Source organism: Eublepharis macularius, chromosome 3 (assembly GCF_028583425.1).
Source record: "Eublepharis macularius isolate TG4126 chromosome 3, MPM_Emac_v1.0, whole genome shotgun sequence".
Classification (NCBI taxonomy): domain Eukaryota; kingdom Metazoa; phylum Chordata; class Lepidosauria; order Squamata; family Eublepharidae; genus Eublepharis; species Eublepharis macularius.
In genome coordinates this window covers 87,452,516-87,464,700 of record NC_072792.1, presented here as the reverse complement: position 1 = coordinate 87,464,700, position 12,185 = coordinate 87,452,516, and the positions used below count along the sequence as shown (strand labels likewise).

Sequence of the window (12,185 nt, the reverse complement as noted above, 5' to 3'; positions counted from 1 at the left end):
AGCTGCCGAAAAACGGCCCTTGGCTCCGCCCCCTGGCCAATGCCCGGATGCCCGGGAAGGAAGGGAGCCTGCCTCCTTTCCTCCGGGCGGGGCGGCAAACGGAGACTCCCTGCCGAGGCTGTGAGCAGCCGCAGGGTGAGTCTTCTTGTATTTGATTTCCTCAGGCTTTAATAGCATATAGTATTAAATGTTTTTTATATGCATTACCCAGCTAATATTTGTAGACTCCAGTTACTTTTGCTGTAAAATACTGTCCTTAGAGATATTGTGGAATGGCTGCACATTTAAATAATATTCTGCCTACCTTTTATCAAAGATTACTGTTAAAAGATGCTAAATAAAATGAGACATAACAGTGATCCACACTGTTTCCTACCAGGAAATACATACTGGGATCAATTTATTATTACTGAAAATCAGATTACTTTGCTTACCGTCATTTGAATTACTTTGCCAGTTTAACCAGACATTTTATTAAATATTTATTAAAACTGAATATTATACACAAGCAATCCAATCTGATTAAGGCAAGAAATGGGGGGCAATTTAGCTGCATTGATGCAGTATGGTGGGCTCCTGTCTTGGCCTCACTATGCACTCAAATTGATCAATCTGGGAAAATCCCTAAGGACTGGGGGGTTGCTGTCATAATCCCTTTGTACAAAAAAGGTAACAAAGACGACCCGAATAACTATAGGCCAATCAGTTTGCTTAGTATAGTTAGCAAACTCTATGCAAGACATCTTTTATGGAAATTTAGAGATTGGCTGGAAGACGAATCTTATTTAGCAGAAAAACAGGCTGGTTTCAGGGAGGGTCGCTCCACCTTAGATCAGTGTATGTTGCTAGACCATCTGATTGCAAAATACTCTTCCAACTCAAGTGTGTCACTCTTTACTGCCTTTCTGGACCTGAAATCAGCTTTTGATTCAGTTTCAAGAGCTATATTATGGGATAAACTAAGGTCCACAAGCATTGACAAACGTTTACTGTTTCTAATTCAGGCTCTGTACAATCATACATCCGTAAGGGTCAAGTGCACCTCCCAAGGTCACCTTACAGACTCCATCAGAACCAACAGGGGGGTCAAACAAGGATGCCTTCTTGCTCCCCTCCTTTTCAATTTTTACATCAATGATTTGGTTACACACATAAATAGACCTGAGTTCCACCCCCCAAGGTTAGGCGACAAACACATAGGGGTGCTTCTTTATGCTGACGATGCTGTTCTGCTCTCAAGGACTCCAGTTGGTCTTAGGAGAGCTATGGGCTCTTTTGCCCAGTACTGTCAACAAAACAACTTAGCCAAAGAACGGCTAATATAAATTCTGTCATCTTAGATGCCAAAAGAAGCTCAGGGGCAATTCAAAAATTCTACTGGTATAAAGGAGGTAAATGCCTGACTGCGGCCCTCAGACTATTCAAGGCTAAATCCCTCTCTCAGTTTACCTATGGAGCTCCAATAAATATCACCTCAAATTTAAAGAAGCTGGACACAGTTCAATCTAAATTCCTGAGAACAATCTTACAAGTGCCCCATGGTGTCCCAAATGCACTTATCAGAATTGAAACTGGCATGATTACAGTAGAGGCAAGGTTGTGGATTGCAGTAACCCTGTACTGGCTAAAATTAGTTTTCTTTCCCAAAGGGCTCACAAGTCTAATAATATTGGATCCCTTTGCTGCCCCATGGCTCAGGGCGCTGGATAAGAAGTTACTTTCATACGGTCTTTCTAAACAATACCTGTGCTCTATGGGTTACGAAAAAGCTAAAGATATAGTAAAACAGAGGATATTAGATATTGCAAGGCAACATGATATAATCAGAATAGAGAAATGGCGAGATCTTTTGGAGCCCCCCAATAGGGTAACACCTATGCCTTATCTCCTCAACCTATCAAATCAGGAGTTCAGACGAATTTTCACACTAATGCGACTGGATGTTTTTCCCTCAGCTGTCCTCGAAGGGAAGTTTAAAAAAATCCCTTATGAGGAAAGGATTTGTCTCTGCTGTGAGGAAGGGATAGAATCATTAGAACACATTATATTTGATTGCAAGGTGTATAACAATCTTTGCAAATCTCTTCCTCTTTTTTCAACTTTGCCCCTTACCCGTAGCCAAAGGATATGCACTCTGAGGGGTTTCTTTTCAGATAGACATCCTAAGATCACATTTCAGGTGGCCAGATTTGGTTGGATTGCTTCAAGGATTAGGAAATCCTTAGTGTCTAAGTGAATGATTTTATTGTACCACTGAGAATTTTAAAGTTTATACTATTGTATCATGAGTGATTTTACCCAGGTATTGTGAATGGTTTTATTGATGTTTTATTTTCTTCTGTGGTACCTTTTATTGGTGTTTTTGTAAATTGCTGGTCATTGACCGTGGAAAATAAACTACTACTAGCTGTATTGATAGAAACAAGGAAGCAAATCTAGTTTAAATCCTTTTTATTGGAATATGTCAATTGTAGCTATTGGTGCTGGGCTATTAAGGATTCTCTAATTATTCTAAAAAGGCCTCTCAAAATCTGGCTGTGGGAGATGGAATCTGTTGAGATGAGGGAAAGTAATTGAGCCGCTCCCTTATCGCACACTTGCCGGTGCCGCTGTTGTCTTGTGTTCCTCTGAAAACCAGACAGGCTGCTTATGCTCTTGACCAGATCCTTGAACAAAGAAACAGCTTTCACCAGAACATCCTCATTATTTGCTGTAGACTGCATTATGGGTTGTGTTTAGAAGCGCTCCTAATTCGTTTAAGAATTCAGCCAGGGTTACTTCTAAAGCAAAGTGTGCTGAGAAAGGAGGTTCCATTCTCTGCAATGTTCAGAGCAAAATGTTAGTTAAGATGTTATGAACTGTATCCAAAGCCAAGCATGGTCTGGCTAATGGAAGGAAGGGAGAGACCAAGAATACTAGGTTATTCTGCATGCTGCAAGCAGCTGCCTCGCCTTCCCTAGTCACCTCACCCTTGCTATCTCTATGTTTTAAGGGCAGTGAGACGCTGATCTGCCCAGAACCAAATCGGACCATCTGACATTGTGCTACATATCCAATTTTACTATTGGTAGTGGCTGCCACCTCATGACAAAGGAGCAGCGAGGCTTCACCATCAGATATAGGACTTCCACACCAAGGCCCAGTTGCGGATTTGGTTTCGTTTTCCCGGCCATGTCGGATGCTCCTGTCCGCAGGTCCGGGAGGAAACGTCCGAGCAGCCTGACCAGGCGGTTGACCCGTGAGGGTTAACCCCCAGGACAGCCAGTGAGGGAGACAGGGTCCGGAGCGTGGTGGGAAGAACCCCCTGAAAGCAATGCAGGGGGTAAATTGCCCATTTGCTCCAACGGAGGCCGGCAGACTTGCGCCGCACATCGCATGCAGCCGGGCCATGGAGAACGGCAATAAGCAGATTTAAGGTGAAAACCTGTAAGTAAGCAAATCCCTTCTGATTTCTAAGCGTATGCAAAGGATTGGTGGGAGCTGAAGCTAAGAAGGTGCGGATTTCTTCCCCTTCACGGAGTTTCGGAACTTAGCTGGCACCCCCCCCCCTAAGATGGCAACGAAAAAGCAGAGCCCAGCAATGAGTAAATCGGTGATGGCGACGTTACAGGGGAAGGGGGAAACTTTGGAAGAGATGGTGAGACGAGCAGTCTTTGATGCTGTGCAGCCCTTTGTAGCGAAATTGAATGAAATGGGGCAAAAGGTTGATTCAGTGGAAAGCGAAGTGAAAACCATTAAAGAAACAGCGACCGGAGCAGAGCAGTCTGCACACGAGAACGTAGTACTCATGAAAGCAACAGGTAAGGAAGTGAAGCTTTTGGAGAATCAAATAATAGGATTGCAAGTGGACCGTGCCCAAACGGTACTGCGTCTTCAGAATGTAAAAGAGGAGCAAAGTGAAAATTTAAAAGATTTGGTGTCTGGACTTTTGGCGCCATTCGCAAAGGCAACCAAAGAAGAGTTAAAAAGCGATATTTTGGAAGTCCGGCGGACATCTTCAAAGTATGTAATGAAGCATCAGCTGCCTCGCGAGATTATTATTGACTTTTCATCTAAGAAGACTTGGGACACCATCTTATATAATTCGTACAATGTGGACTTGGATTATTTGGGCAATAAGGTTAAAATATTGAAGGATGTTCCATTTTTGGCTCGTAAAAGAAGATTTAAGTTTAAAGGACTTGAGGCTTTCTTGAGGAAATGTGATGTAAAATATAAATGGTTGTTTCCAGAAGGCGTCTGGTTTAGATATAAGGATCAAACCTACAAGATTATATCGGAAGCGCAGCTGACAGACTTTTTGTTCAACCATCAGGAGTTCCAGCAAGAAGAAAGTCCAAAGTCTGAAGGGGAAAGTGGGGGGGAGGAGAGAGTGGGCACAGCTGCTCCAGCTGCGCAGAGAGAACTGAGACAGAGACGTAGGGGGGGGGGGAGGAAAACCTGATCTTGAATATAGTCTGTATTGTATAAGATCTACCAATCTGATAGCATATTAGAAAGTTAACTTTTAAGAAAAATTGCAGCATGAAGGGAATACAAGACATGTAGTGTAGCGTTTGTTGTTTGTATGTTGCTCTTCCCTTTTTCCCAGTTCCCCTTTCCTTTTTTCCCCATTATACTTTTGTAGTCTTTTGTAGTTTTTTATGTTAGATATTAAAAATAAAAAAAAATTACAAAAAAAAACCCAAGGCCCAGTTGCATGTAAGCCTCTCTCATGAAATTTCCCTTACTCAAAAGATGGACAGAAATTGTGAAGATAGAGCTTCTTTGCAACAGAGAGTCAATGTAAAGTTCTTTGCTCTCACTTTCTTGGAAGTGAATGGTAAAGGGGAGAAGTTCCATCCTGCTTGTCTCTCACCATGTATTATGTTATCATATCTTATGTTTACATTGTTAGTCAAATAATGAAGGTATCTATGATTTCTCCATTTTTTAAAAGTTAGATTTTATTTATTTAAAACATTTCTTTCCCATATTTTCTACTCAGGTTCAAGGTGGGTGGGTAACAAACAGATTACATCTGCAAAAAACAATTTGCAGGAAACATTAACAAGGAAAAGTCTTGCAATATTCTTTAGTTGAAATCTTTACCCCAGTCTACAATTGCTAAGGTGAAGTTTACAGGAAAGAATTCAGAGTATATAAGAACTACATATTTCTTTTCTTTTATTTATTTATTTAGTATATTTATAGTCTGCCTTTCTCACTGAGACTTGATGTGGATTACACAGTGTAAATCAATAACAGTCCATTGAACATACAAAGGTTATTGTGTTTGTCTGTAAAACTGTGACACTGACCCACCAGCAGTAACCCTCCTAAGGCAAAAAACCTGACTACACTACTTCGGTGACCCCATATTGCAGCAATAAATAAATAAATAACTGTCATCAGCAATGCAGAACAAACAAGAGTAAAATTCATAACTGGGGTCAAAAAGACATGTAATTGAAAACATCAAACCCCCACAGAAACATGAATGTCAAACTGACCCTACCATTTTTAAAGCATAAGACACAGTTGGGGATCTGTAAAACTGTTTATTTTTAAGAAAGCAATAATTTTTAATTGGTACAATACTGAAACTTAATGTAATAATAGTGCAGTGTGCAAGTTATCTGTTGCCAGTTAAAGGGTTAATAAAAAGAAATATTTTCACTCTTTCTCCTAACCTTCCTGTAACCTGACTTCAGGCTGCACTTGTAGGATGTTATCACTAATAGGCTATAGCTCTTTTTGTATAACAAATCAGCTCAGCCTCTTCCTGGAGGACGAAGGGAAACAATCAACTCAGTTAACAGATGGCTTGGGGTATGGTTGCCAGGTCCCCTTACCCTCCCAGTGGGAGGTGGGAGACCCAGCACTCACCTTTAGTGTGGAGCACTCCCAGGCTGCATGATGACATCACTTCTGGAAAGTGACGTCATAATGCAGGGCCTCATGCTTCCCCTGGGAGCGCTCCTGTGCTCTGCAGCACACCAATTTTGGCCCCTTTGGGGTTGCATCAGGCCCATTTGGGGCCTAAATTGGCCTGCTATGAAGCACAGGAGCTCTCCAGGGCTCTTCTGGCAGCAGAGCTGGGAGCGCTACTGGGAGTGTCCTGGAGAGCTACTGTGCTTCACAGCGGGCCAATTTAAGCACACCTGGGAGGTGCATTCTCCCGCTTTCCCCTCCTGCCAGCCAGGTAAGCGGTGGCAGGGGGCAGAGGGTGGGAGCAGGGGATTTCCTTCTCCGAGTGGGGGACTGGTACCCCTAGTTAGGGGTCCACTAAAGTTTTCAGCCTGGAATGAGCCATTCAACCTGGAAATTTGCAGAATTTGGAAAGATGACTGCCAACATGTCCAGGCACGCTCTCTCTCTCTCTCTCTTTCTCTCAATTATGGAGAGACACGTTAGTTTTACTATTTGTTCCACCTTCTTATAAAAATGACATAATAAGAGTTAGTCCATCTATTTATACATGGAAATAATGCTAAAAAAATTTCAGCATTTGTTGGGGTCACTAGAAGCCCCAAATATGATTATGCATAGTACTTTCAGTTTCAAGCCAAGTTGGTTGGGGGTTAGAATGACCCCAGAAACCCTTTTAGTGAACCTCAAACTTAAAAATAAAAGGCATTGGGGGGGGAGAAAAGAACTTCGGGGCACTGCACTTCATTAGGGAAAAAACAACAGGAGTCTGGTGTTTGTAAGAAATTTTTAAATGGGTAGACCAACATTTCCCATGATCTCCTGGTTCAAAATATACCCCAATGACATGGGAAGGAAAACCCTGCTAAGATTTGATTGTTCCTGGAATGAAAAAAATCAAGAATTCTGAACCCACAAGAGCCTGACCCATAGAGTTCTAAATTGCCTGGAGTTGAGTCCAGTGAAGGATTTCCCCAAATGAAGAGGGCAGTTTTGCTGATTTTCCCCTCTAAGTGCAGATCACTGTCCCCCAGAAGCAGCATTTCAATGGATATTTGGATTTCAGCAGGAGGAGGATGCAAGAAAATTGCACTCTGCTGATGGAAATCCCTGCTATCAGTAGAAATTTCCTGTAGGTCCAAGCCCTGGTATTGTTTCCAAAGTGGTACAGATACTTTGAACATATTTCATTGTTTATTTCCAGATTTCATACAGAGCTCTGATGTTGCTAAAATTCATTGTATCTTTCCCCCTCAACATTACTGTTGTACACTTGTATTTTTAGGGTTGCCAACTCCAGGTTGAAAAATACCTAGAGATTTGGGGGAGGACCATAAGGAGAGAGAGCTCAGTAGGAATGTGATGCCATACAGCCCACCTTCCAAAGTCACCACTTTCTCCATGAGAATTGATCTCTGTAGCCTGGGGATCCATTGTAATTCTGGGGGAACTCCAGGTCCCACCTGCAGATTGGCGAATGGCAACCCTATGGACAGTGATAAAACAATTAAAAATAAATCTTAAGACAATTACATGTATGATTGCATCAAAGTTCTTTTGGAGTAGAGTTTCACTCATTGTGCAGGAAGATGTCTACATTTCAGAAATCTTGGTGTATCCATATGTATGATGGTATAAAGGTTGTTTTTTCAGTGGTTTATCAGTGCTCACAGATGCATCAGTTACAAGAAGAAGGGGCAAAAAGATGCAAGTGAAGCAAAGTAAATTAAACTTGGAGCCAAGCTAAGCATGATTCAATTCCAGAATTTGTGTTAGAAATTTTCCTAGTTAAACCAGAGCTGAGGAGAAATGGAATGCAGCACAAAGTGTAATTTCAGACAGTAAAGGAATAGAATAAGGGATTCTTCTTTATTTTCAGTTTCACTAATGTATGTCCTTCAGTGTTTAAACAATTTAGAGCTTGCATTCAGTTCTGAGGATTTTGTGCAAGGGTAACAGATCACATCAACAACCCTCTACGTATTTAATATTACTCTTTATTGTGTGATTTCCATTGAACTCTTAGAAACTTGTTGAAGGCTTTTGTATGCTTGAAGGTTCTGTTTTGAAAGAGATTTATAATTTTGATTCATATCCTTTCGTGACTTGCCCTGTCAAGTTGAAAATTCTGACTCAAATATTTCCTTTTCTTTTACCCTGCAGGGCAGATCATATCCTTTCAATGGCCCTTTCCCTCCTATGTGGAATCCCATTGCTTATTTGGATTGCAATAATCTGTGGAGGACAATGGATGAAATGGGAAAGGAGGTATGGAATGTAGATGCTCCAGCTTTAGTGGCGGGGGCGGGGGGAACCTGGCACTTACCTGGAGGCTAAATCCTCTATGTGTGCTCCTGCATCAATGCAATGATGCCACAAGTCCGGCAGTGGGCTTGCTCTCACACTTTGCATGGGGCCAGTTCAGCCCACTGGGGGCAAAAATTGGCCCCTGCAAAGTGTGGGAGCATGCCCGCCAACAGGCTCAATGCCATCAGTTGAGGAAGTGACATCATCATGCCCTTTGGGAGCACGCCCACAGCACACTTGCCCAGAAGGTTTCTTGTCTCCCGGCCCATTCCCTATGCCTTTCCCTCCTGCCAGCTAGGTAAGTGGTGGCGGGAGGCAGAGGCTGGGAGCAAGGGATCCCTCACCTCCACTGAGGGAATGGGATCCCTGTCCACCTTGGTTGATTGATGGAAATTTCTTACTATAAGATATACAGTGTAGTCCTATGTAGAGATACTCCAGTCTAAACCCATTAAAAGCCACGGGATTAGACTGGAGTATTTCTGCATAGGGCTGCACTGTAGGGATACAATCCTATGCATATTAATTTGGGGGTAATCCCCATTGGGTTCCCTGGGAATGAAGTAAAAATCTAATATGTAAGTAGGATCTCTCACCCTATGCAAACATGCATAACTTTTAAAAGGTCAGAGCAAATCTGTTTATGGTGGGGTGGGGTGTCTACTGTCTAAATAAAAGTATTCTTAAAACAACAGATTTACAGTGCAACCCTAAGCAGTGTTAAACCCTTCTAAGGGTGCCTGTAGATGATACATCCTCCACGAGTTCATGCAAGTGTTGTCTGAGTTTAATTTAAATGTGTAGCTGTACATCCACTTGTTGTTATGCAGCACTCCACATGTCTCCTCCATTCATTTTATGTCCTGGACATATGGCCCTGTGTTCACTCAGGCAACAATAAACTCATAAATATAAAGCCTCCTTTTTTAAAAAAATGGACAGTCTGATCACAATAGCACTTTCACTCAAACTGCAGCCAGAGGCAATCAACCTGAGATAGTTGACTGTAAAAAGTCAAAAAGGAAGGGGAGAGAGGTGGTGAGGGGGGATAGGCATCTGGGTGGGGGAGGAGTCATTGAGAGAGGGATGCCTGCCTCACACTCCCAGCAAAAGGGAAAAAAAACATACTTCCAAAATATTGCCAATGCCTCTTTTTGAGAGTGAGAGACATCTGTCTTTGGAAAGGAGATGGGGAAGGATTTAAGTGCAAAGGGGACTGAAGGACATGAGAATTGCAGAACCAAGCAAGGCAAGTCATTGTGATTTTTTTTTCAACCACGTTGTTTTGGGGATTTCCCTCTTCTTCCTCTTCCTCCTCTTCCTCTTCTCCTCTTTTCCTCTTTTCCTCTTCTTCAGAAAAGCACCCTTCTTTCAACACACATACCATGTAAGCTTTAAACAGAGATTCCTGACTTGTGAAAATGGTTTTGTCTGTATTGTTTTCTCTTGGTGTTGTTTGCTAAGGCTATGAACTGATGTAATAAGAGTTTTTGATGATAGAAATGTTGTTGATTAGTGTTTAAAACAAAAGTCTGGAGAGACAAAAAAGAGAAGTCCCTTCCCCCAAACAAACTCCAAATGAAATAGAGCAAAAGGAAATTGAATTGATTGATTTGTACAACTGTAAGGGAGGTGGGGTTGTAGGGTGGGGAGAGAGACTGATGAGATGCAATCTAAAAAAAATAGGAGGAACCCTGGCAGCCACATTCCTGGAGGTAGGCACCGGTAGGATGTAAGTGGGACTGCAAGAGCAAGTGTCTCTCTTGTATTACCTCTTAAGGAATGTGGTCATTTGGCTCAAGCTTTCCTACTGAAGGGCCTGGAAAAGAATTTAAAAATTATTAATGTGTATATTCCTCCCTGTACTGATAAACAAACTTGGACTGATTATTGAGACTCTATCTTAGAGTTCCTTGAGGATCTTGAATGGATATTTCCAGCCCTGGATATGATTGTAGCTGGTGATTTAAATGCTATAGTAGGCAAAAATGGATTAGACTTGGCAAAGAGTCTAGGATTAGACCCAGATGAGGCTCTCCCTACCTGTATGTCTATTCCTAGACACTCTAAGGATACCCACATTAATGATGCTGGAATCCATCTAGCCCGTTTGTGCATTCGGTTCAATCTGGTAATATTGAATGGTTCTTTCTGTCATGACCTTCCAGGGGAATTTACCTTTGCTGCTAGACAGGGGTGTAGTGTGGTAGATTATATGCTGATCCCCCTATCTCTTATGGAACAGGTGAGTTCATTTAAAATTGAGGAGCGCTCAGAAAGTGATCATTTCCCCCTGATACTGGCTCTTGGCCAGTTTCTCTCCCCCAGGAGTCGGGACACTGATGGGGCTGATTATGGGAAGGAGGAAAACAGGATTCCTAGAATTTACTGGTCACAAAAAGTGGCTTGCAAGGCTGTAAGATTTCTTAATTCAAACACTCTAGCAGAATCCATGGCACTGTCAAGGAAGTCATCCCACACTTCAGAGTTAGTTTATTTATATGATAGAATCATGATTCAGCTTATGTATGCCCTTGGGGTGCAATCAGCACAACAGCAAGGTCATAAGGAGTTAGGTACACCAGGGTGGTTTGATAATGAATTGCTTAAAAATGAAAGCCCAGGTGCGTGCCATACACAAGCAGTATAGAGAATCAAGTTTATCAAGACCACCATCAATCTATCTTGAGCGAAAGTATCAATTAAATTAAACCATTAGAAACAAACAAAGAGCTTTCATACAGAAATGTTGGGATATTCTTCAAGCCACAATAAATAATGACACAAAGAAATTCTGGGCTTTGGTCTCAGACTTGTTGGATAAGAAGGTGGCCTTAAATAGTCCTATTACTGCAAATAAGTGGCATGATTACTTCCTGTCAATCTTTTATAAAAGTGGAGTTAGCTTATCAGAGGAAACTCCTCTCAATCTGGGTGATTGCCCTGAATGGCCTCCGGTACAGGCTGAGGAGACAGAATTCCTGATTGAGCACCTGAAGCCAGGGAAGGCCCCCCTGGTCTGACGCAATTCCACCTGAATTGTTCAAGGCATTCCCAGAGTGGTGGGCTCCCTTTTTGGCCACTCTGTTTACTGAAATAGACAAGACAGGGTTAATGCTGGACGCTTGGACAAACACAATATTGGTGCCAATATTCAAAAAAGGGTATTGCCAACTCCCAAGTAATTACAGACCCATTAGCCTCCTGTCAATTGCGGGGAAACTTTATGCAGGACACTTAGTGAATAAACTAAGTGCCTGGGTGTCAGAGTGGCAAATTTTGGGACCAGAACAAGTAGGATTCTGTCATGGGAAATCTACCGTAGATCACTGTGTAGTGCTAAGCCATCTTGTGAATAAATATAAGGAAGTGAAGGGCTCCAAACTGTTCATGGCATTTCTAGATCTCAAGGGTGCTTTTGATTCTGTTTCAAGACAACTACTTTGGAATAATCTTATAAGTGCTGGGATTGATAAGAGATTATTATTTTTGATTAAAAGTTACATCAAAACACTACATGTCAGGTTAGATGCTCTCGTGAAGGAGATCTAACCCCCAAAATTCCAATAAATATTGGGGTGAAACAAGGCTGTATTTTAACCCCACTATTATTCAATCTCTATATATTTATTTATTTAAATTTATAGTCTGCCTTTCTAACTGAGACTCAAGGCGGATTACACAGTATGAGGTTAGTACAATCAGTATCAAGTAAGTACATTTCAATACAATACCATAAGGTAAACATATACATTAGCAAGGATCCAAGACGTAGAGATACTGAAGCAAAACATAATCAATTCTAGGACTAACATTAGACAGCATGGAGTGATGGTTGTACATAGGAGTACATATTTAAAGCAGCAGATAATATATGAGGCAAAATGGTGATGAAGTCTATGACCCCCAATTTGTTAGTGAAGCACCTGAGACCCCATCCCTACAATGCAGCTCTACCATTTGAGTAA

At 41.8% G+C, this 12,185-nt stretch overlaps 1 protein-coding gene across 1 annotated transcript in view; it reads left to right on the top strand.

The window, feature by feature from the left end:
* LOC129325992 (amine oxidase [flavin-containing] B-like) overlaps positions 1-12,185 on the top strand; it is a 99,751-nt gene that overhangs the window by 54,789 nt on the left and 32,777 nt on the right. Inside the window, exon 4 of the mRNA XM_054974042.1 lies at positions 8,074-8,178. Within this exon, the coding sequence (XP_054830017.1) occupies positions 8,074-8,178 (105 nt within the window). The remainder of the gene's footprint in view (positions 1-8,073; positions 8,179-12,185) is intronic.